Here is a 27,003-nt window from a genome sequence, read left to right as displayed (position 1 = left end):
GGCACCATGCAATCTCTCCACACCACAGCCAGCAAGCGACTGATCTCAGGTGTACCTCAATCAACAAGCAAGAATATTCTTTATGTTTCTTCCCAGTTGCCTTTAACAATTTAAAATAATATTAACACAGCATTGATGTAATAATTAATGCTAAAAGTAACTTAGAAGCTTTTAAAAAATAACTTTAGTTTAAAGTTTGAATCAAGCGCGAGTGATGATGCTGGAGACTCCCACCTGGCGAGACGGTCCGCTGGGTGTGACCTTTACCGCCACCACGCTTCTGGCCTGCCTTCTTAAACGCTGTATCTACGTATATAATGCCTAGATATATCCGTATAATGCATTGAAAATTTGTTTATTGATGGAAAACTCGATAATAGCAGTCGATAGTTCATGATCAAGCCTATATATATATGACCTATGATCAAGCATACATAGTTTAAATATATTGGTTTAGTATTTCCAGGATGATCATTTTCGATCAACATTACCCAATTTCAGCACAAAACGGATAAAATTGATTAAATTTGCAGCTACGGATGCTAAAGAATCACATTTATAAACTTTTATTGGATTGAAGTGACAGGAAGTTACTTGAGCACAAATTTCAGCAAGTGACTATGGATATTGCAGCCGTTAGTGTTAATTATTGAAGCACTTAGGAAAATAAAATAGTGGACATCAAAAAAAAAATTCCAATTTACCTGCTGAGGGAGTCACTTTCACTTCTCATTGATCATTTAGTTGGAAATTTAATTGATAATAACGCTAAAAAATGTACAGTAACTTCCGCCTACCATTCGCTCATGAACAGAAATTTTGTGCCTTCTCCAGGATGTCATATCCTCTGCTGTGCTTGAAGTTGTCGCCGAGTCATCTAGCAGCGGTAGAGTTAGAATAGAATGAGGGCTTCAATAAAATCAAGGTGCTTCTCGCAACAAGGAAATTCATCTCCACACAATTTAAGGTTTTATTATTGTTGATTAGTACAAATACAATTTCGCTGCTCATTCTTGATTTACTGTTCGTTTTAAGCTGCACGACTGTATTAAATTCCAATGGAAGATTTCATTGTAAACTTGAAAATTGCGATTAAACTGCTCGTAGATCATAATAAACCAAAATTGACCAGACTTAAGCATTTGAATTCAATCTTGATGCTTCAATTAATTTAGTCCGTCTTTTAGACATAAATTAAAAATTGTACCCTATGTTTGATAAGAAAAAACTATGTAAATAACAAATGAAATACAGCTTACATACTTGATATGTATGAGCCGATGATCTCGATTAAATTTTAATGATTTGAGGGAAATTTTGTCGCATTCAAGGTTTTAGTAACATTCAGAAGCATACAAGCCAATAGTTTTAAATTTTGATAATCAAATGAAAATAATAATTCCCAATAAGCATGTGGCGTCCTCTATGCAGGAGAAGGGAAACCCTCAGTTTGGCAGAGGTCGTCAGTGAGGGAGGGTTGAGGCGCGCGCTGCTCGCGCGAACGAGAACTCGGCTCAGCCATGTGGCTGATGTTGCCAGTATCTATAATACTGGCATTTTTCGCTTGTGATGGGTGAGTAATCGGAGAAATTTCATAGACTTAATTCTGTAAATGTAGGTTTTTTTTAATTACTTTCATTAACAAGCCTGTATGTAACCGCGAAAATTCAAGGCAGTTTTTTGTGTTGACGTAAAGGAATCGTGAAGTAATTGAGACTCAGAGGTGTCGAGCGACGGAGGCCAACAAGAAATTTGTGGGTAAATTTGGCAGAGATATCGCAGCAGCTGCCAGACTCGCTGTACACTTTGTTGCTATTGCACGAGTTGCCTCTTGTGGCTGCGCTGCCGCACCGCCCGCTGCTGAACCTCCACCAAATGATAGTTCAAAAACTGCCGCTGCTACAGCGCCAGCGCACGCGTCACCTGTTGCTTCCATAGGGATGAAAGCCTGCACTACCCCCTTTCATTTCAGCTCAATAATAACTGAAATTTAAGAAGGTATTAAGAAAATGGCGTAGTCATGGACGCTGAACACTGCACATAAGTGAACATCATTCGTCATTGAATAACCGGTGTATCCCTGTAGTCTCATGAGCTCTCAATATTAACTGTGTTAAATGAACGCTCTTGTCGGCAGCGTCAAGTAAAAGAATATAGTGAATTCTTGCGTTCCTTTCAGAATATTAGACTTATTTACTTCGCAGGCTTGCGGTGCGCAACAACGACGTTGGGCAGAGAATCGCGGAGTTGCTCGCCGACTATGACAGCAGACTGCGCCCTAACTTCGGTGGTGAGTGTCGTAAATTTGTCAATTGAGCATATAATTTCGGGATAAATTCGAAATTTTAAAAGAGGGCAAAAGAATATTGAACCGATTTATCCAACTATAAAATAACGCCCTAGTACTGGATTAAAGATTGATCATTACTTTTTCTTGATGCAGCCCGTCAGTGATGAATAACAATTATAATTGATGAATTCTAGCAATTATTTTTATAATTACAAAATTACAATTAAAACAATAGTAAATTGGGTCACGTGGGCTCGTCAAGCACGAGACCGAGTGAAATCCTATAGAATCTAAGTTCCGAGTTGCGTTGGTTGCTGAATAATGAAAGCTCTGTGCAGAATTTCATAAGAAATAGTTGCTCTGCTTTTTATTCTTAATTATTATATTCATAATTATTTATGGAACATATCATAAACCATGAGTACATATCCTGGTTTAATGGTGAGCAGTCATGCGTATACGAAAGTTGATCATTCAGACCAAGTCGATGAATTCTTGTTATTCTGCAAGAGGAAGGTTGTTTTTTAGAGCAGGAATTATGGCGCATCGATGAAATGAAAAAAAAACCATCGAGTAATTAAAGAGTGCCTCAATTCGCGTCAAGCTCAAGTTCCTAAAAAAGCAACTTGCTTTTTAGCGTATTTTCTCATTTATGAAAAAAATGCACTATCGTGCTCGCCATGTTCGTCTGTCCGTCCGTCACCACGTTTTCGTCGACGAGAAAATGAGCTCTCTGTCCCTCACTGCAGTGAGGAGTACTGAGTTATACATTTTTTTTACCCAAGGTGAGCCTTGCTACATCGGCATGGACATCACCATCGCGTCGTTCGACTCCATCTCGGAGGTGAACATGGTGAGTAAACTCGCCGTTGATAATGTTATTTAATGGCTTATATCTGCCGTAAGTCAACATGAAGTTGATCGTAGTGACTCAACGAGTTTCAACTACGGTGCTTTGCTGAGAGCTTGAACTTTGTGAAATTTTTAAATATTATTTTCTTCGTATGGCTACAGATTAATTAATGGCTTGCAGAGCCGTAGGCTTCCATGTTGCTCATTAAATATTTCTGTTCAAGGCTGCCAAATCGAGATTTATAAAGTTCCTCTGTAATCATGACGCATCGACATCGAGCTATGTTACCTCATGAAAGCCAAACCCTAGAGGATCTTTTCGTCGTTATTACATTCCATCAAAGTGAAGTAAAGAAGTTTAGTAGGTACAGAGCGATGGATTCTACCTCGTACGGTGTTAAGCACGTGATTGAAACTTCAAATAATGAATGGTAAAACATGTGAGAGGTCCCTTATCGGGGCTGTGTTGACAGAAGTGAGGTTGAAAACCCATCACTTAAAATCTTGAACCATGCACCAGCCATCTCTGTGCCAGGCATTGTGTGTAAAGAACTGGTATAAATTTGGTTTAATACGTACTGATCTTAATAGGAGACCAAAAATTAGTTTCACGTACTAACTCTTATCAGTCTCCGTTTAGATCCACCTTGTTTCTAGCATTGAATATTAGCATATCAATTGTTTCGTTATTCCTCTCATGTGCTAATAATTATATTCATGTTTTAGTTGGACCCATATAAGAATAAACGAAATTTATCCAAATCTACGATGAGACACAAAATTTCATAACTATATTTTTTGATAAGATCCAGTATGTGAAGAATAACGAAATTCAGCTGCAGCTTGCATGCAAATATGCTCATTAGAAGTAGGCTTGTGATTGAGGAGAAGTTCTGGGCCCAAATTTTACGACTGTCAGTAAGTTTATGCATGTCGATTCGAAAAAATCGACGTAAGTTCCTGTCGACGACTGGTTTTCGCGTGGATCGTCAAATAGTTGGTTGTGAGGTGTCCGCTTCATTAGTGTATTTTACGTTGTCATACCAGAGGCGCTAATAAGGACGAAGGACACGAAGGATCGCATGATGGGCAACACGTTTTTAATACTTACTCAAAATTTATATACCAAAAAATACATCTACCCAACATTTGGCTACGCAATGTAAAGCTACTCAAAATTCAGCTACACAACATGCAACTTCGTAACTTACAGCTGCATAACATGTTCGGCATCTCGAGCGGGAATTAAAAGAAACTTTGGGCCGAATATTACAGAAGTATTCTTAATTTGTATAGACATTCACCTACTGTAGACGCGCATTCAGCAAGACTTTGGAAGCATTGCCGAATGAGTTGTCATCAATTTTTTTCAAATCTTTGCATCAAATAGCTTCCCAATCACCAACTTCACAATACCTCAGAAAGTTTCTTTCTCCGCAGGACTACACCATCACAATGTATCTCAACCAGCGCTGGAAAGATGAACGACTAGCCTTCAGTTCAGATGATGAAGTTGTCACAATGCCGGGAGAATTTGCTGAGATTATCTGGGTGCCCGATACATTCTTCGCCAACGACAAAAGCAGGTATGCTCGAGATTGACCAAGTCGTCCAATTGGACGCCGCTGTGGTCTTACGGTGAAGGAAAATATTCACTAGGAGCTCAGGACTAGTACGAGTCATGAGTTAGTATATGAATTAGCAGACCTGTTTGCCGGATTCAGGAAGCATGCTGATTTACGCCTCTGTACACAGTTTTTCTCATCCCATCTCAGTTGTTAAAGGATGGGATCCAGTTAAGCAGTGGAACCAAACGATGGGTCCCTGATGCGACCTCATGGCGTAAAAGAAACTTAAGTTTGCAAACAGTCACTATGTCCACATAAAAATACTGACTTCTAATAGATCTCGAAAACCAATCAAAGCGTTCGTGGGAGCTTGAATTTAAAATAACGATAACGAAGCAATGATAAGATATTTATCGTTGCTTCGTTTTTATTTATCGTGGATGCAAAAGGTATCCGACAAAAAGGAAAAATTTTGTTCAATTAAAGCTTATCCAACAAAATAACATCAACAAACACTATTCTAACGTAAATTTACGTGGGAAATACAAATATATCAAACAAAATCAATAAATGTCGACTTAAAATTGCAATTTGTGAAAATCATGGTTCAAAAAGTATCCGACACTGTAATAATCCGGTCTTCGACCACCAAGCAACCAACCGGTAACCTCACCTAACGGTTCGCATTGACCATCTTTGTCTCACCTACCAATGACCGGAAGCTGAATTGGCTGCCCAATTGGCTGCGAAGCAATGCTTAAGGCGGGACGGGATTTATGACCAACTGCAAGTTTCTCAAAGTTTATTAAGTAACAAATTCAACAAGTAGTCTACTACGGAGCTAAGACGCGGAGGAGAGAGAGAGAGAGAGAGAGAGAGAGCGAGCTAGTTGAGGGACAAAGTTCTTGATCCTATGTAGGAGAAAAATGAACATCTAAATACGCTGGTAATTCAGACGCCTGATGACTACCCTACCAACGGCCTTACATGACACCACATTATTTCTTCATGATATAAGCCACCTATCAGTAAACACACAAAAAGTCGCAGTAACAGGAACACGAAATACGGTAACAAAATACAAAAGTATTTAATAGTAACACAAAATACGGCTCACCTAGGCGAATGTCAGGTAATCGGCAACAGGCCATGGGCCTATTTATTCAGTGCCGACACTTCTATTCACTTCTATTCCAAGCGAGGCACCAGTACGCCAGTCGGGATTGACCCAGCTGCTACTACCAGCCTCGGCCTACATCAGCGCCGGTATACTTAATCTATACGGTCTGAATGCAAGCAGGGAATTGGCAACCTACATACAACATTACAAACACATAGTAAACAAATTTGCTCAATTCCTCGTCATGTAACCTTTAGCAGTCAAAACTGCTTCTAACCTATTGGAATACTTGTTCACACGATTAACACCTATGCTATTAGGAATTTAGCCCACTGTTCTTTGCATATTTCTTTCGATTGGATAAGAATTCTTGGATCTCTCTCCTGCACCCTCTATTTTAATTCCCGCCACAGATTTTCAATCGGATTGAGGTCAGGTGATTGGCTTGGCCATTCCAATAACTCAATGTCTCGCCCCTAAAGCCATGCAAGAGTTGCCCTAGCCGTGTGCTTAGGGTCATTGTCTTGTTGGAATATCCAACTTCGAGGAAGGTTCAATTTTTTCTGCTGACTTCACGAGACATCTCACAAAATGCCCCGATACGTTTCGCAGTTGATAAAGCAGGCTGTATCAACCTCTATTTCCAATTCCCCAGGGTCTGCAGAAGATAAACAATCCCAGAGCATTATGCTGCCACCTCCAAACTTCACTGTTGGGACGGTATTCTTCGGGTGAAACACAGAATTCTATATCTGTCTCCAAACACGACTGACAGTTCCGACCAAATAACTCAAATTTGGTCTCATCTGACCCTAATAATTTATCCAAAATGCTTGAAGGTATACTCACGTATTCTTTAACGAAGTTCCGACGGTTCTTTACGTGAATTTCCTTCGAGAGAGGGGTTTTTCTTGGTGACAGAGAGTGGAATCCTCTCTTTCGAAGAACTGTCATTGTATTCTTGCAAAGTCCAACTTGATTGCTAGTCTTTTCGCAGTTCAGAGTGGATCAGTCGAGGATTATTTTGTACTTTTCGAACTAAACTCCTAGTTGTCCGGTCATGATTTTTTGTAGGACGCCCTCCTAAACGAGGCAGACTAATCGAAAGATGGAATGATTTCCACCTCCGAACATTATCACCAACTATCATATATTGAGATATTTGACACAGATGAAATTTTTCTACAGACTAAACTTTCTCTGTGTGGCAGATAATTGTTTTTCCGGTTCAGTCAGACAATTCTGCAGTTTTATGCATATTTGACGAGCGTAAAATCTAGGTCACCTTCTAATAACGATGCCAGTTAATGAATGACTGCATTCAGTATGACTTCTATGAAGTTCTTTTGCATTCTAGAATATTCCAACGTTTTCTGATTCTAGAATTTCCTCTGAACATAATGGATGAGAAATTATTGGCGAATCAAATTTTTTTACGATTTGTTGGATACTTTTGAACCTTGACTTTTACAAAATTGTAATTATCAAGTCAACATTTAACGATATCGTTGTTTTGATATGATATTTGTATTTCCCATGTAAATTTACATGAGAATATTGTTTGTTTATGTTATTATGTTGAATAAGCTTTAATTAATTAATAAGTTTTTCTTTTGTGTCGGATACTTTTTGCACCCACTGTATCCTGATAAAAAATACTGTAAAGAAGTTAAATAAAACTTGTTTGTCTGTCCCATCGTGCAGTAAACTGAACACCCATCAACCTAAGCAATATTTTTTCAGTTACCTGCACGACGTGACGGAGAAGAATAAGATGATTCGGCTGCATGGCGACGGCACCATCGCTTATGGCATGCGCTTTACCACGACACTCGCGTGCATGATGGACCTTCGGTATTTCCCTCTGGACATACAGAAATGCTCCGTCGAGATAGAGAGTTGTGAGTATCTTAGCACGATAATTCACCAGAAAAGGTTAAAATGAGCCCCATGTACACACCAAAACTCATAGTAGTAAAGGAGTTGCGAACACGAGCACACTTGTCTCGTTCCCCCACTGGAGACAAAATATTTTTTCTCCTTGGGACAGATTAATTTAATTTTAATGCAATGAAAGAATGAATACACATTAACAAAAAATTGAACGTTTTTGCAGCTACTGAAATGATGTATTGCGAAACAACATAAAAGAATGATCGAGACTAAAAATCAGGACGAAAATACATTTGGACGAAAAATACTAAAATATTTATGCAAGGAAGGTACCTCAGTTGCATAATGCTGATAGTTCTCCTGTTCTAGTTCTATTAATCAACTAGGTACTTAAATGGTAAGAAAACGCTCTAGAAAGTATTTTAAATAATCAAATCAATTCTATACCAAGAAGAAAATTTTCAGTTATGTTTTCGGGCTCCTGGTAAAAATCATTTTATACCTCGAGTCTTCATATTATAAAGCTTATTAAGCTTACCGGCCATGTGCGTACCAATCATAAATAATCGCCTAATTCTAATTAAATTCACTTGTTACAATCTCAGTGATGATTTGTGTAATACTTGTCATCAATTACTTTTTAGCCTAAAAAATTAAATGATTAAAGTGAAGTACTCATCAATACCGTACACATCAATAGCTATGCTCACAGCTCTTATAAAGGCGCTCATGAAACGCATTTTTTATGATTTAGGAAACCAATGCATCGGATGTTTATTGAAACGAAAATTACGAGAATAATCTTTGCTCAGTCTTCCTAGATAAATGATGAAACTTGCCAGGTGCCGAATTTGCATAAAGACCTACACGAAATTAAAAAAAAATATTATGTCTTTGCAGATGGCTACACCTTAGCGGAAGTGGTCATGTACTGGCAGGATATAGCGGTCGTGGGCGTAGAACAAGCTGAACTACCGCAGTTTACCATCGTGGGATACAACACCACGTCCCGTATTGAAGAGCTCGCTACAGGCAGTTACGGTCGACTGGCCATCACCTTCGAGCTGTCCAGAAACATCGGATATTTCATTTTCCAAACTTACCTGCCGAGTATCCTTATCGTAAACTTATCATGGGTCTCCTTCTGGATCAACCATGAATCAACTCCCGCTAGATGTACTCTAGGCGAGTCTGAATGAGGCTAATATTCATTATAGCGAGTGTATTGCAGTATTGAGCGATGAGGGGCCAACTTGGGTTTTATTTGGAATTCGATTTCTTTACCATAATAAATAACCAAAATTGATTGTGGTACAAAATTCATAGATTCAAAATTAAAAAGCAAAGTATAGGGTTATTTTAAGTGATGGATCTAATTTAATAAATTAGTAATTATTGAAGTATAGATTAAAAATTAATAATTTATGCACAAATGGAAAGAGAAATATTCAATTTTTTATATATTTATAAATTTTCCATATGTCTCTCTTGTGCTTCACGGCAAACATCTAAACGGTAGCCAAACTTGTCCCATACACGAGAAAGCATATCTTCTGTTACTGAGTGCACCGTGGCAGTGATACGGTTCTTCAATTCATCCAGAGTTGCTGGTAGAGGCGGGACGTAAACAGAGTTGCTGGTAGAGGCGGGACGTAAACAGAGTTGCTGGTAGAGGCGGGACGTAAACAGAGTTGCTGGTAGAGGCGGAACGTAAACAGAGTTGCTGGTAGAGGTTGGACGTAATTAAACAGAGTTGATAGTAGAGGCGGGACGTAAACAGCTTCATAGACGTAACTCCATAAGAAATGGTCACATGAGATCAGGTGATCTCGGTGGCCAGAAGTGTAGAGCCAAATCTTAATTTCCTTTGCGTCCTACCCAATGCTCAGGAAGTGACTGATTAAAAAAGTTCCGGGTGTCTAGATGCCAACGGGACAGCAAGATGCCAAGGTTAAAATTTTTTGTAATATTTCTCTTTCCTTTGGTGTATAAATTACTCATTTTGAATTTATGCTCTAGTATGTTCGACTTTGCCAAATTGGGTCCATCACTTATAATGACCCTGTACAATACTTGAAATTTTGAAATGGCGCGTGGCACTGCGTGAAAAACTACGGTATTGTTTATGGAATAATGTACAGAAATTTATTTGTCCTGTAACGTCTTAACTTGGTTCAGGCATCACGACCGTACTCACCATGACGACCATCAGTACGGGTCTGCGGGCTTCCCTACCTCGCATCTCTTACGTGAAGGCTATCGACATTTACCTCGTCATGTGCTTCGTCTTCGTCTTTGCAGCCCTGCTAGAATATGCTGCCGTTAACTACAACTTCTGGAGTCAAAAGTGAGATACACTAATAAAATTTTACATGTGATCAACTATTGAGGTTAATGTATTGGTGTACTATTTTACTCACTGTTTCATCATCAGCTCGTGAGATTCACGACAGATAAATTTTAGAATTAGTTAATCAACACACCGAACTACTCATCTGACGACTATTCTTTCAACCTAGTGCCCATATGGCTCAGTATTTTATAGCAGGCTGACGATGGGAATATAAACATTTTTAGAAAAAGTTCTAAAAAAGTTCCTCAAGCTCTGCAGCATATCGTGCTAGTAGCCGTGGATCAATGAATAATCTTTACTGAGTAAACTTGTTTATTACATGTTAGGATGAAGAAGCCTACAAAGGTTAAGCCAGCCAAGGTTAAGTCTAAGCATGCTCCACTCCTTCCTCCGCCTGGCAAGATGGACGGCGTCGCCAACCAACCTCATGAGATCATCGAATTACAGGATGCCACGAGTCCGATTCCTTCGATAAGGTGCTTAATTAGTAACTGAGTCCACTCATTAATACTTAGTCCACTCATTTATAAATGAGTGGAAGATCATGATGGACTTAGTGCATTCAAGAGCCTTGTTGTAGTGGGTGCTCCACTCCATCTCGGAAATGCCCAGAAATGAGTTTTTTTGATGCTACACTTTAACACTTTGAAAAGGGCAATTATGATAACGCAATGTTATTGAATGTAGAATGTCGTAAAACGCAAGTTATTGGTTTCAGGGAAAGTTAAACATTTTCTGTAAAATGAGCAGGATTTATAGTGGATCATCATTGATCATTGCCTCATTCATATTCCTTCTGTGGTTTGATAATGAATAAAAATAATGTTCACTTATTTGGTAAATCCCGATACAGCAGTTTTTCATGTAACAAGTTATACGCATGCTGAGTTAACCACATTCTACTCCAACAGACATCGGCACAACTCGAAGCTTTTCAGCCGGGAAAGCAGTTTGCAAGACCTCAAGTTTCCATCATCTTTCCGGATCAACAGGAACTACATGTCGTCGCGTAGCCTGTCGAGCCTCAACAAGCAGCTGTCGCAAAGGAAACTAATTGACACTATTTGCAAAGGAACTGCAAAGGCCAAAGCTAGCATCCCTAAATTAACAGATGTCAATGTCATCGACAAGTACTCACGTGTCTTCTTCCCCATCTCTTTCATGATTTTCAATATAGGATATTGGGGCTTTTACTACTCATAAGGCTAAACTTGAGGCAAACCGAAATCACTGTCTTCCAGCCCCCAAAAAATATTCCTCAAAAGGCTCATATTACTACCGAATTATAACCTCGATGCCAGTCTAGTCATCTCTATTATCAATGAGAAATTTTTTCACCCATCGAAACTTCTTTGTCTGTTCCAAATATCGTGAAGAAATGTTTATGACGTCATGAGGAATTGCTCTGACATGCAGGATCTCATCGTAGATAGATTATTTTTAACCATTTTAACCATTGTCAATTCCAAAACAGTCATTTGCCTTCTTAATATATAGATAAATTAGTCCATGTAATCACAGATAAAAAGTGAATTTTGTATAGCAGTGACATCATTCTAATAAAAAAATTAAAACTCAAAAACTTGCTGCCATCGAACTCTAAAAAGCGATTTGTGCTAATTCACTAATTTAGTTAATTGCTCCAAATACAACGGTTCATAATTTTGTTTCTTGTAAATAATGTATAGCAAATGTGTTTGGTAAGTTTCCGCATTAAAATCTATTCAAGTAACAGAGAATAAAAATTTAGAGATTGATTTCTTCGAGTAATTAAGTCTATTGAATTGACTGTTTTGACCATTTGTTGATAATTGCTTTGATCGAAAAAAACCTCACGAAATACCATATTTAGGCTCATTTCAGAATAAAATTGACAATCGGAATGCATTATCTCCCGAAAATTACGTATTTAATGTGTTTCCGCTAACAATTTTCCTATTTTCTGAATTCGACAGTTGATCACGTAAAATTTGATAATGAGTGAAGTCTCACAAAATTATATTAGGTGTTGAAGCTATGTTGATTCTTTGAATGATCGGCTGAACCTGCGTAATATTTGTTTCACTTCCAAAAATGTAAAATGTTCTCGAAATCAAAATCTAAAAGTTGTATATATCAAGCCAAGTTCAGCCTTTCCACCATAACAGTTCATGACCCTTCAATGAATATTATTGGATAAATACAAGCTAATTTTTGTTTCAAAATAATATCACTGGAATTAAGAGTTTCTAAAATGAATTTGATAATTTATAATTTGAATATTCAATAATTTTATCTTCTAAGCCACAACAGTGTTCCATTTACGTATGACCTCGTTGACTGTGTCTGTGTTCGCAGTGACTTTCGGTGTCAAATATAGTATGTGATTTAGTAGATATGTGTTGTGCCTCATTATTTACCCTTTTTAAAACATTTGGTTTACACTCGAGAACCAATCAAATAGCTAAAAGATTTTCTTTCTAACAGAAGTCAAAATCGTGAGTAAAAGACTATTAGTAATATTTTTATTAGTTTTGTTATTAGCGCACTACTGTGTCACGACTTCAAGCCGACATTGATTTTAAAATAAAGATATGAACATTTGGTTCGCAATGTTACTTCTGTTTTCTTATTTTATTTAACTCTTTACCGCCTTACATGAGTAACTGAAGCAATATTGTCACAAGCCTTCTTCCCAAATAGGAGTGAGCGCAAAATTACTTGCACTGATGTATATAGTGTGAGCAAAATTACTTGCACTGATGGTGGCCGCCACGTACGACAACTTTAAAATGTTCTCTGTATAATATAAGTTGAAATTAATGTTCCCGGAGAGTGACAGACGGCGGAAGAGGGTTAATGGGACCAATTATTACTGTTATTATTCTACGGAGCGGTTATCGTGGCGTCTGGTTCAAACAAAATTCGAGGGCACATTACACGTAAGTTAAATAGCAAGAGAAAAATAAGTTGACACGAAAAATGATGAAAACGGCTAAATATTACTAAACACTTGATTTTTAGAGGCTCCACGTTATAGATTAGGCGACGGCGAAAAACCTGCAAAGCAGGAGCCGATGTTACGGAAGGTGGCAGACAGTTCCAGGTTCTGGAGAAGGCAGATGCGACCGCAGCCTCTGGTATTGTTAAGGACTGGCTAGAGGGGTTACTGGATACAATGAATATGATGATTTTCAAGTGCATTTAATTCGATAAAAGACTTGATAATATAATATCATGTGCGCGATAAGTCAAAATCAGTGCTGTACGACGATATCTTAAGCTATAGAGAACTCGGCACATTCTTGGCTAACTTGATTTGAATGAAAGTAAGAGCCTTGCAGTTTACCGATGTCGTGTACCAGCGTTTTTGCTGAATTGAACAATTATTTTGTCTCGCTAGGACACTGGTGACCTGGCTGAAAATTTGGGCCCTGCAAAAAAGCAACAGTCTGAGTTGTATGGTCATCGACAGGGATGGATCATAAAAATATTGACAAAAAATAAATATTGTCAATGCTGACACTATTGAAAATTGTACTGACACTTCAAATGTTAGTGTTGAGACACTTTACCCCACAACTTTCATTCATAATGATAATGAAATCGACGATGATGAAAGTTACATTTATTATAATGATACTGAAAAATAAAAACCATTCATATGGTAATATTGTAATAAAGTTGTCTGAACCGCATAACAAAAGTCAAAATACTGCTGCAAATGCTGCCAGTGTAGCACAAAAATTGCGCCGCTTCATTTAGTCCGTCTGGGATGTGCAATTTACATACTCCAAAGCACCAGCGTATCAAATAAGAAAAAAGAAATCCGTTTTTAAATTTACCACCTTATTAATAAATAAATTCTAGTCTTAGATTTCAAGGACAACGGCTAGTAAATCAGTGGTCTAATCTTCGCCAGAATCTTCCTTCATTTGGATGAATTCTGAATTATCCTCTGATAAATCATACTCGTTGCTGAAAGTTATTACTTTCACTGGGGCAATTTTATAGAAGTTATTTGTATTTTCTAGTCGTAATCGTGGTAAATGGGATGGACTTAAATACACCTGTTGAGTAATGATTAACCAGTAATAATTTTTTACTTAAACGTTTTCTTCGTAACATACGAGTCATTATTTGAGCCAAGAGTGTAAATCGTAACTTCGAGCTGACGTTGATAGAATATTACCTCAAGTATACATCATCAACAATATTCAAATTTCAAGCTGAAATAAATTGTATTCGACACTCAAAATATTCTAATTTGATGAAATTTACATATTCCTTTTTTTAATTTAGTCAATGGGACAAATCACGATCATCCTTGCATGAAAAATTTTACTGTGTTTTGGGTAAACTCTTGACATTTCACGGAATTTCATTGCAAAAAGCTTCTCCTTTACGAAATAAGATGTCAACTGAAACCTGAACATTAATAATAATTTTGGCAGCGTAACATTATGTTAAATATATATTCAGAACACCTTCAATGGATGGTTTAAAATCGATTAAAAAATTCACTATGAGTTTTGCGAAGGCGGGTCTAAAGTTCGTTAAGGGTTCACTCAAAACTCCGCGGACTTTACTACCACACAGTCAAGTATCCATAAGATGAAATTGTTACAAGGGTGCAACGACATAAGGGGGATTTGTACGAAAATTTTATGCAATAATTTTAATAGCACCTAAAGAGCGTTTCCGATAACTTTTTCAATATTTTGTAATGATATTACATGAAAACTAGGCACTAACACTTATTTCTTGTTTACAACGAAACTGCTTCTTAATTCATTTCGTCTCTCCAAATGCGTTGTGTCAGTAGCATATAAAATCCTTGTGTTTACCTAACGAAAATATTTGCAAGGAAAAGTGAGCGTTGTTGGCTAATTAGAACGATCTTGTATACAGAAGTCATGTACAATCTTCTATGGTCAAAATTGCTTTCCGATTAGTTTCTAAAAAATACATGTAATTTATTCACATTTAACCTAAATGCATTCATGTAATAGACATCTTATTCGTTTACCAGCCTCCAGTGAATTATTTAACAACGCAAAATAATAAATGTTTCTGTAATGTCTTTTCAGTATCACTTAATGTGTGCTTATTTATCCATTTTTGTCGCATTGATTCATTCCTACACTCATTTGAATGGAAACCGCTTTATCACAGGCATGTGGCAGCGTCTGTACAGAAGTGGCAGCTTACGTGTAGTCGAAACAGCTGAAACGGGCTTCAAACACTATTATACAGCGATTTTCGTATTTGCTCGACTTTCCATGCGATGCATTCTGAATTTGAATTTTTGGGCAATATCTTCTCGCTTACTGGATTTCCTTCTGGCTTGGTGTTTACCAAAACTAAGAACATCATGTCTAAGCGAAACAGTGAAGTTGTTCCAGAGCCTGATAATAGAAACGTTCTTTATTATTCTCTTCCATATTTCGGCCATGCGACCGAAGTTATGTCAAAAGATTTAAAAGATTTGTTTATGAAATACTTTTCGGACATTAATCTTCGTATCTTACTGGTCAATAATTTTAAAATAAGTTCGTTTTTTCATAATAACTTCTAAAAATGAACAAAAACGTACTCCTTCCACCCGGTCATGAGCAGAAATTCAGGGACCTTATCCGGATGTCGTAAGTTTTATGTATTCTGCCTGAGGTTACGGCTTGATGAGGCGGTAGTTGACCACTGTCTGTATGTGGATGCAAAACGAATGGATTTCATGAAGTCATAACAATGAAAAGAGACTCCTAAATACCGAAAATGAGGGGTTCAGTAACTTCCAGGTAAGAATATTGCCTCTGACGAAGTTATTCATTACCACATAATATATTACATACATTTGTTCAAATTCGTTGATTAATACAAACTCAATTTCATTGCTCGTTCTTAATAAAAATTTTATTGTACGCTAAGCGATTGTGGTAATTTTAACAGAAAATTCAATTATAAGCGTGCATATTGTGGATTTATTATTTCGTTGATCATAAAAATACCTTTAACGTTGCGCACGTTCAAATTGAACTAATGAAACGGCAATCGTATTAAATGGGGAAATTTGACCGGCTTGCAATACTTTGAATCATAAACTAGTGATAATTTGCAGCATTTATCTCAAAAATACTTCCTTCTTTTACGGAGCTTTCTTTATATGCCTCTTCACCCGATCAAGCACAAGAGAATAATCACCTTAACATTAATCGCTTGCATTAATCGCTTGATGAAGATTTTTCAAGTGTACCTTTGAAATGATCAGACGTGAGCGAAGGAGTACATTTCTGATGCATCCGTTTATTTTGGAAGTTTTCTGACAATATTTCAACATTTGAGTGCAGTATTTGCTATCAAAAATTATGTAAATAGCACGTGAAAGATGAATTAAAATAAATAACATATTAGCCCTGCATATTAATTCGACTTGAGCGTAGGTCTTGATTACTTTTGATTGAGGAGGGAAATTTCGCGGCATTCGAGGTTGTGGCAGCCCCAAAAAATCACATATGCTAATATTTTATTTTTGGAAACTTCAATAGCTAAGTGAAAATAATAATTCCCAATAAGCATGTGGCGTCCTCTATGCAGGAGAAGGGAAACCCTCAGTTTGGCAGAGGTCGTCAGTGAGGGAGGGTTGAGGCGCGCGCTGCTCGCGCGGACGAGAACTCGGCTCAGCCATGTGGCTGATGTTGCCAGTATCTATATTACTGGCATTTTTCGCTTGTGATGGGTGAGTAATCGGAGAAATTTCATAGACTTAATTTTGTATATGTAGGTTTTTTTTAATTACTTTCATTAACAATCCTGTGTGTAACCGCGGAAATTCAAGGCAGTTTTTTGTGTTGATGTAAAGGAATCGTGAAGTAATTGAGACTCAGAGGTGTCGAGCGACGGAGGCCAACGAGAAATTTGTGGGTAAATTTGGCAGAGATATCGCAGCAGCTGCCAGACTCGCTGTACACTTTGTTGCTATTGCACGAGATGCCTCTTGTGGCTACGATGCCGCACCGCCCGCTGCTACAGCCCCTGCAGCGCCTGATGCAAACGTGTCACCTGTTGCTTCTATAGGGATAAAAGCCAATACTGCCTTTGTGCATTTCAGCTCATTAATAACTGAAGTTTCAGTAGTAATTAATATGATAACCTAGTCATGCATGCTAAACACTGAACATTATTGAGCATTTTTCGTCATTGAAAAACCCATGTATTCCTTTGATCTCATGGGCTCTTAATATAAAAGTGTTTTATGCCTGCTCTTGTAGGCAGTGTCGAGTATTCCGTTCCAATCGCCAATATTAGATATTATTTACTTTCCTTCAACCTAATATCATCAAATTTACTACTTATATATCTTATTATTTAGGTTAGGTTTTCTGTTAGCTTCCCCAATAGAAATCTATAACTATGCCAAAATTTTCAGGGTTTCCATGTGCAAAAAAAATATTACCCGAATTACTCGCACCTCGTTCGTTCAACCGCGTATCGCTTAACAATTATTTGCCGTGTTTGAGCAGCTGATCGATAGTTTGGTGAGTGAAAAATTACATATTATATAATAATATAATAATACTAATATAATAATAATAACATAATTCCAGACCAATAAATGTTGCAGGCACGCGGCGCGCAACAACGACGTTAAGCAGACCATCGCAGAGCTGCTCACCGACTATGACATCAGACTGCGCCCTAACTTCGGCGGTGAGTGTCGTAAATCTGCTCATTGACTCCTTGATGAATAGTAGTCAGTTATGTCTATGTGATTACTAATGTTATTACAAAAAGTAGTCATTCTTTAGTGATTTTAAACAACACTGAATGCTGCCACTTGATCCCGTAAAGCACGTGACCGAGTAAAATCCTATAGGATTTAAGGTCAAAGTTCCGGCTATTGTTGAATAACAAAATTACCGTTGGAATGTAATTAAGGTATATTTATTTAAATAGTTTTTATTTGATTCTTAATTAGTATTTTCCTAATTATTATAGGAGTCTCTTCGAAACTATATGAGTATATATCTTGCTATATTGATGGACAGGTTTGAGTGTACAAAGGTTGGTAACTGAGGCCAAGTTAATTAATTAATGCATTTTTGTTAATCGGCAAACCGAAGGCTGCTTTTCAGAGCGTGAATTATGTAGCATCGAGTAAATAGGAAGCATCGAGAAGTTGGGTATGCCTCAATTTCTTTATAGCAAGCCTAATGTGGGTTGAGAAGAGCTCATGTATGGGGAATGTAGGCTCTGCCGAAAAACACTTTTTTCTGGTACAATGTAACTCTATTTTGACTCATTAATGGGTTATTAATATTTGACATTATTTCAATTATTAGACATTATTTCAAAGATAAGATTAGATACTTTCGAAATTAGCGACTTATTTTCAAACAGTGACTCTTGGAAAGGTTTGCAAAGTTTGAACTATGAAAGGTTACCTCGTATTCAGGATTAACTCGCTCCACCCGAAATCGTCTATGATAAAATAATTCGACCAGATCGTTTAGTATCAAAATTATATTAGTGAAACATCATAAATGTCAGCAACTTATTTCTTCTTGAAACCAATCAAATAACTGCGTTGGGCTCAAATTTTTACTGGAATATATTTTTGAGCTTATTTTTTTAAGATGCGGATGTTAAATAATATCAGGATTTTCTCTCAAAATTTACTGCGGGCTACGATGAGTTTTGAATTCCTGCAAACTAATTTTAATTTTCTCACATTCATAATTTTTAAAAATGTTGAAAATATCCAAGTAAATTTAGAGAATTTTAAGAATGCAGATCTGTAGACAAAATTTCTATGAGTATAAAAAAATGTTGAAATATTCTTGTTCAGTCTTTTTAACATTTGCAAGTTCTTAAAGAAAAACTTTTGCTTTTTTACCTAAGGTGAGCCTTGCTACATCGGCATGGACATCACCATCGCGTCATTCGACTCCATCTCGGAGGTGAACATGGTGAGTAAACATCTCCGTTGATAATATTATTCAATGGTTTATATATGCCGGAAGAGCATGAAGTTCAAAGAGCATCAATTATGGTGCTTTACTGAGAGCGTGAACTTCATGAGATTTTTATATATTATTTTCTTCGTATGGCTACAGTTAAATCACTTTAATGGCTTGCAGAGCCGTAGGTTTCTTTGTAGCTCATCAAGTACTTCTTTCGAATTCTGCCTAATTAAGATTTTTAAAGTTTCCATTCAGCTACGCTACATTATGGAAGTCAAATCCTACAGGATATATTCGTCGTCATTGCATTGCATCAACGTGAAGTGATAAATTTAAGTAGAACATAGCGATGGATTCCATTTCGTACGGTGAAAAGCACGAGATTGAAACACAAAATTCTGATTGGTAAAATAAGTGAGAGTTTCGTTATCAGAGTGAGGTCGAAAACCCATCGCTCAAAATCTTGAATCATGCACCAGCCACTTCTGTGCCCAACATTGGTGTGCAAAGAACTGGTTAACTGGCTTCTCGTGCACATATGATTCCATCCCTTTAATGCTGTAATAGGAGGTGTCGTCAGGAGCTTATGTCATTCAATAGATCGAACATTTATAGGCCTACGACACTACACAACCTTCGAATTCGCTAGTCGTTTCGTTAAGATATTACCTATTCGAAATTTACCCCAGTTCCTCCGATGATTCGGTGAGCTAATTTAGTCTAATGTATTTATTTTGTATGTAATATTCTTGAACCATATTGTTGAATACCACGTTAACCTGTTTATCTCATATTACAAAATTTTCGTGTTTTTATGTGCAGAATCTCACCATCAATAAACCTGATAAAAGTATCGAATCATCTTGTTATTTTCACGAAACTTTGGGGAAACCTTTATACTTAGATCCATCATGTTTATAGCATTGAATATTAGCATATCAATTGTTAAGTTATTCCTCTCATGTGCTAATAATTTCACTCGTGTTTAAATTCGGCTAGTATGAAAAATAACATTTATCACAATCTACAATGAGATAAAAGTGTTCACAGCATTTATTTTGATATTCATCTTGTATATGAGGAAGGACGAAATTCAGATGCTGCTTACGTGAAAATCTTATCAATAGCAGTTAGAGAGGGGCTAATTATCCGGCCGAAATTTTGGGCCCAAATTTTATACTAGTCAGCAAGTTCGCGTTGATTTGACAATTCGACATGAGTTCGTGTCGAGGACTGATTTTCGCGTTAATGGCCAATTCGTTGGTTGTGAGGTGTCCGCTTTATCAGGGTATTTTGCGTTGTCAAACTGCAGCGCCTGGTGGCAAACGCGAACGATCGCATAATGGGGAACTCATTGGTAATTTTTACTCGACATACAGCTGCTCGACATATACAGCTACTAGACATTCGGCTACTCAACGTTCAGCTACTCAATATTCAGCTTCACAACATATAGCCGCACAGCATTCAGCTACTCACATATAGCCACACAAAATACTCTGTCATCTTGAGGCGTGAATTAAAAGAACCTTTGTGTCGAATAAACCTTCAGAATATACAAAATTCAGACTAGTATTCTGAATTTGTATAGATATTCATTCATAGTAGACACGAATATAGCATGACTATCGGTAGAACAGCCGAAGAAGTTTGCAATTATTTCTTTACCTGCTCTTTGCCTCACTGTTCTCCAACTGTAAGCATAGAAAAGATATTTCGGCACAAACAGCTTCCCAATCACCAACTCTACAATACCTCAAAAAGTTTTTTTCTCCGCAGGACTGCACATCACTGAGTACCTTCACCAGTTTTACCCCAAGTACCTGTACCTGTTTTAGTTCCGCGGATCCACATCCTCATTGTTTAAGCAAACCGGATCTTTAACAATAGAACAACATTGCAACTATGTATCGGAGACCTACATTTCTTCCGAGTGACTAATTACCACCCTGTAAGATCTCTTATTTCCACAGGACTACACCATCACTATGTACCTCAACCAGCAATGGACAGACGATCGACTGTCCTTCAGTTCAGACGACGAAGTTATCACCTTGCCGGGAGAATTCGCCGAGATGATCTGGGTGCCCGACACGTTCTTCGCCAACGACAAAAATAGGTATGCCTGAGGTGGAACGGTTCATCAAATATTCTTCAAGAGGAAATGGTTTACTAAGAGTGCAGGAATTTTGTTAGAAATTTAGCTGAAAACTGTTTGCCGGATTAAGGAAGCAGTCTGATTTACGCCGCTGAACTCAGTTTTTATTCCCCCATAAGTTGTTCAGCGATAAGGCCTAATTAAAGGGTGGGACCTAACAGTCACTAGTTTCTCCACATAAAATATATTGACATCTAATAGATTTCGATAACAGTCAACAGTCAATGAGTTACCGGGAGTTTAAATATCCAACGAATTATTCAAAGAGCAATGATGAACATGCTTTTAATGCAGTTAAATCGTCATTTGCTTGTTTTTTCAATCAAACAGTAACCTGAACTCCCACCAGCCTTAGTAATATTTTTTTCAGTTACCTGCACGACGTGACTGAAAAGAACAAGATGATTCGGTTGCGTGGCGACGGCACCATCACGTATGGCATGCGCTTCACCACGACACTCGCATGCATGATGGACCTTCATTATTTCCCTCTGGACATGCAGAAATGTTCCGTCGAGATATTGAGTTGTGAGTATCTTAGCACGATAATTGACCAGAAATGACCTCCACGTACACACAAAATCACGCCGTTAAAGAGACCTAAGTTTGAGAGTATTCTAGTAGTGAGGGAATGGCGGGCACGAGCACACTTGTCACGTCCTCCCATTTAAGCCCAATAATTATACTCATTAAGAAAGATTCTTTTAATTCTATTACAATAAAAAAATGAGTATGCATCATCACTGAAAAATTGAACGTGTTTTGCAGCTACTGAAATTATGTATTGCATATCAATATAAATGAATGATCGATACTTAAAAATAATACATATTGATAAAAGAAAGTTACCTAAGTTGAATAAAATTATAATCACTCTTTTGTCTTATAAGGTAGCGAGATCGGAAATTTGATTTGTCTTATCCATGCTTCAGAAGCAGCAAAATTACATGCTGGTGGAGCGTTGATCTGAGCCAATGCCGTTGCAACTGTTAATTAACAAACTGTTAATAACTGTTAACACAAGAAACCTGTTAATAACTGTTAAGAGAAGAAACCTGTTGATAACTGTTAACAGAAGAAAACTGTTAATAACTGTTAAGAGAAGAAATCTGTTAATAAACATTTAGCAAAACTAAAATGACATAACACAGCAATGGAATTTAGAACGGAGTCTAGTGTATGGTTACTATGGTAGGCTGCACCATATCTACCGCCAGCAGGGAAGTTGAATGCTTGCCGACGCCAATTCTTAAAACTATTTTAGCTTCTCTTGTCTTGAAACTTAATACTTGGCTCAAATAGATGATGTTTTTACAGATATTGTGATTTGTAGACATCTAGAATAGTTCAACACGTGCAAAGTCAGTGGGAAAACAGTTACTTAAGGTTTCCTACTTAAGATTGTGGCTCACGTAGTAAAAACTTATGAAGTAGGAAAAAGTCAACCGAGATGATCGATAAATTGGTTGACTGTGTGGTGCAGTTATGGGAGACTCTGTCTCTCGCACCCAGCGCCCAGGTTCGAGTCCCACTGAAGACAAGTTCTACCGGGAAGCTCAGCTCATGGTTAACTCAGCCATTCATTCAACTCTGGTTGATAAATGAGTACCTGGCTTGTCCAGGGTGTTGTGTAATGCAACCAAATGGTTCTGGCGGGTCAGCGAGCCAGTGATGGTCGTGGAACTACCAGTGGCACCGAATGCCCGGAAAAACTGACCTATCACCGCCCCCCTCCCTAGTCGCCACTACCAGGATGGGCTATAACAACAACAACACGTATAATCGTAGCCGAAATGCTCGCAACCGTAATTTACCCACAACTATTCTAAATCGATCGTTCATCGGAGGTTTCCTTTCACCTCATGCATTTACAGAACTGCGCCGTATAGGTGATTAAGCTCTGAATATCCTGATTCATCAGAACCGTTGAGATACGAGATCAAGTAAATACAAAACTTCACCATCGAGATCAGGATTAGAGTTTTGTGTTCCGGTGATAATCCTCACATTCCCGACTCTAGGATTATGTACTTTCGGCGAATTAAACTATCTTCCAGAGTAGTGACAGCAATAGGTATTTTACCATTAATTGGATGTTAATTCAGAGAAATTTTCTCTGGAGATTCTGACCTATAATCCTAATTTTGTATGAGTCTTATTGGGCCTTCGCTTTTCGCTTCAGCAATACTACTAAATGGAAGCCACCAGAATCTCAATACTGATTTATGTACCGAAGTTAAAATTTTTCCATAAATCATTTTTTAGCCTAAGCCAAAAATGGTAAAATTTTAAGATGAGCGAAATATAAGTAGAGTATTCTTAACCATGCTCACTGTTATTTAAAAACGCTCACGAAGCCCGTTTTCCCAATTTAGAAAACCAAATCATGAGAACCGTTAAAAACATTTTTAGAATAGCATTATAGCCTAAGTCAGTCCAATTCTACAGCTGATACAACTTAATATAAGAGCAAAAATTGTTTTAAGACCCTCAGGACTTTTAAGAGAAAATGTACTTATTTCGTTGCAGATGGCTACACCTTAGCAGATTTGGTCATGTACTGGCAGGATATAGCGGTTGTGGGCGTTGAACAAGCTGAACTACCGCAGTTTACCATCGTGGGGTACAACACCACGTCAAGTGTCGAAGAGCTCGCTACAGGCCGTTACGGTCGACTTACGATCACCTTCGAGCTGTCCAGAAACATCGGATATTTCATTTTCCAAACGTACCTGCCGAGTATCATAATCGTAAACTTATCATGGGTCTCCTTCTGGATCAACCATGAAGCTCCTGCTGCTAGAGTTACTTTAGGTGAGTCTGAATGAGGCTTATGTATATTGTGGCGAGTGAGACTAGGATTACATGCATCAGGTGGAGAGAGCTAACTTTGAATTTTATTTGAAGTTCGGATTGGTGTCCCATTCTTCGAACACCAACTCTATAATATCGTAGGAACAAAATCTAAAAGCAAAGCACTATTCTGATTTTTGATGCCGTTGCGTTACGTGAAACTGGTGTATAATTTATCGAATAATATAGAGAGATTTATTCGCCATTTAACGTCCTAACTTGGTTCAGGCATCACGACCGTACTCACCATGACGACCATCAGTACGGGTGTACGGGCTTCCTTACCTAGCATTTCTTACCTGAAGGCCATCGACATTTACCTCGTCATGTGCTTCGTCTTCGTCTTTGCTGCTCTGCTAGAATATGCTGCAGTTAACTTCTTATTCTGGAGTCAAAAGTGAGAGATATACAAACTTGGCACATAATAATTATTGAGGTCAATGTGATGATAAAAATGATTTTCTCGATGTTTAAGTATTGGCACGTAAGATTCAAAATTGATAAATTCTAAAAATTTTCAATTAACGCGCCGACACTCATCTACTGACAATCTTATCTTCTGCCTTTGGGGCTCAGAATCTCATCGTACTAATGGTAACATCAAATGCTATATGGGAAAGTATCGCGAGCTAAGCAACATAGTGCTAGTAGCCGTAGATGAATTTAGATTATTAATCTTCATTTAATCGAGTAAACTTATTTATTACATGTTAGGACAAAGAAGCCCAAAAAGGTTAAGCCAGCCAAACAACCTAAGCCTGCTCCACCACTACATCCGCCTGGCAAGATGGACGGCGTCGCTAACCAACCTGACGAGATCATCGAACTACAGGATGCCACGAGTCCGATTCCTTCGATCAGGTACTAAATTAGTAACTAAAAATTTTCACGTGAATTTATTAAGGAGTGGAATATCATGATGGATCTCAGTGCACTCCAAAACCTTGTTGCAGTGAGTGCCCCACTCCATCTCCCGACATATTTCGACGATGCTACACTCTAGAAATGGAAATAATGGGAACGTTGAGTGGGATGTCGTTAAACTCAAGTTATTGGTTACAAAGAAAGCTAAAGATTTGCTGTAAAGTGAGATAGTATTAGATAATACAATTTTGAATTAGTAATCATTGATCATGATTAAATATGCGGTTTAATCAATAGAATAATTTGTATCTCATGGGGTCCATCCCGGTAAAGCAGTTTCTTAAGCAGCATGTCATGCACAGATTCTGAATAAAACGCATATTTTCCAACAGACATCGGCACAACTCGAAGCTTTCAAGTCGAGAAAGCAATTCTCAAGACCTGAAGTCTCCACCATCCTTCCGGACCAACAGGAACTACATGTCGTCGCGTAGCCTGTCAAGCACCAACAAGCAGCTGTCACGCAAGAAACTAATTGCCAGTATCCGCAAAGAAGCTGCAAAGGCCAAAGCTAGCATCCCTAAATTAACAGATGTCACTGTCATCGACCATTACTCACGTGTCATTTTCCCCGTCGCTTTCATGATTTTCAACATAGGATATTGGGGCTTTTATTACGCATAAGTCTGATCTTGAGGATCAGTCTTATAGAAATCGTTGTCTTCCAGCCCCAAAATATATTCCTGCAAAACGCTTATATGACTAACGAATAATAACCTAGCTACCAGTCTAGTCACCTCTGTTATCAATGAAATTTCAACTCTATTATCAATTTACCAATCGAAACTTTCATCGATTCCAAATATCATGAGGAAATGAGTATGACGTCATGAATTGCTCTGATATGCCTAGTCTCATCACAGATGGATTATATTCTTATCAGTATCATTTCTAAAACGGTAATTTGCCTTCCTAATAGATAGATAAATTAGTCCGTTCAATCATAGAGAAAAAATATATTTTGAATAGCATTGACATCATTCTAAGAAGAATAAATAGGTATAACTCAAATACTTCCTACCATTGAACTCTAAAAACCGATTTCGTACTTATTCACGAATTTAGTTAATTTCTCCATAAGCTTTTATTTTTCCACGGTTCATAAATTTGTTTATTGTAAATAATGTACAGAAACTTCGGTTGTTAATTGTTTGACCACATTTAAAATCTACCTAAGTTACATAGGTGAATAACTTAGAGGTCATTAGCTTAAATTTACTGCTTCGAAAAATTGAGCCTACAGATTAAGTCCCTTTAATTGACTGTTTTGATCATTCGTTGATATTTGATTCGATCGAAAAAGCGTGCAAGATACCGTATTTAGGCTCATTTCTGAATAAAATTAACACCCTGGATATCTCTCGAAAATTAAGTAATTTTGTGTTTTTTTTCCGCTTGATTTTTCCTATTTTCCGAATTTTGACAGTTGGTCGCGTAAAATTTTATAATAAGTGAAGTCTCACAAAATTGTACTGGGTGTTGAAGTTATGTTGATTCTGTGAATGGAATGCTCGGTTGAACCTGCGGTAATATTCGTTTCACTTCCGAAAATGTAAAATGTTCTCGAAATCAAAATTTAAAAGTTGAATAAATCGGGCCAAAGTTTAGTCTTTCCATCATAACAGTTCATGACCCTTTAATGACTATTATATAATAAATACAAGCTAATTTATCTTACAGAAGTGATACCACTGGAAATAAGAGCTTCTAAGATGAATTCATTAATTTATAATTCAAATATTCAATACTCTTGTCTTTTTAGTTACAACAGTGTTATATTTATGACCTCATTGACCGTGTCTGTGTTCGCAGTGCCTTTCGGTGTCAAATATAGTATGTGATTTTGTAGAGATGTGTTGTGTCTCATTATTTACCACTAATTAAAATATTTGGTTCACGCTCGAGAACCAATCAAACAACTAAAAGATTTTCTTTCCAACTAGTCCATTAGTCTTATTTTCCACGCTTGTCGTGCTACCGTGTCACGGTTGCAAGCCTACAATGTTTTTCGCGTGAAGATCTAAATATTTTGTTGGCTACGTTACTTTAGTTT

The 27,003-nt window shown here is 37.5% G+C and overlaps 2 protein-coding genes across 2 annotated transcripts; both read left to right on the top strand.

The window, feature by feature from the left end:
* Positions 1 to 1,478: 1,478 nt before the first annotated feature.
* LOC108673821 (gamma-aminobutyric acid receptor subunit beta-like) lies at positions 1,479 to 12,286 on the top strand. The gene is made up of 9 exons (XM_018161694.2): positions 1,479 to 1,573; positions 2,205 to 2,290; positions 3,076 to 3,143; positions 4,583 to 4,728; positions 7,574 to 7,731; positions 8,624 to 8,908; positions 9,902 to 10,070; positions 10,403 to 10,552; positions 10,988 to 12,286. Exons 1-9 carry the CDS (start codon positions 1,521 to 1,523, stop codon positions 11,277 to 11,279), a joined length of 1,407 nt encoding a protein of 468 aa, XP_018017183.1. The 5' UTR covers positions 1,479 to 1,520; the 3' UTR covers positions 11,280 to 12,286.
* A 4,391-nt stretch (positions 12,287 to 16,677) lies between these two features.
* On the top strand, positions 16,678 to 26,300 carry LOC108673822 (gamma-aminobutyric acid receptor subunit beta-like). The gene is made up of 9 exons (XM_018161697.2): positions 16,678 to 16,791; positions 17,677 to 17,762; positions 18,954 to 19,021; positions 20,989 to 21,134; positions 21,544 to 21,701; positions 23,703 to 23,987; positions 24,255 to 24,423; positions 24,741 to 24,887; positions 25,283 to 26,300. The coding sequence occupies exons 1-9, from the start codon at positions 16,739 to 16,741 to the stop codon at positions 25,572 to 25,574; spliced, it is 1,404 nt and encodes a 467-aa protein (XP_018017186.1). The 5' UTR covers positions 16,678 to 16,738; the 3' UTR covers positions 25,575 to 26,300.
* The last annotated feature ends 703 nt before the right edge of the window (positions 26,301 to 27,003 follow it).

This window comes from Hyalella azteca, unplaced genomic scaffold (assembly GCF_000764305.2).
Source record: "Hyalella azteca isolate HAZT.00-mixed unplaced genomic scaffold, Hazt_2.0.2 contig7695, whole genome shotgun sequence".
NCBI lineage: Eukaryota > Metazoa > Arthropoda > Malacostraca > Amphipoda > Hyalellidae > Hyalella > Hyalella azteca.
This window is presented reverse-complemented; position numbering and strand designations above follow the sequence as displayed.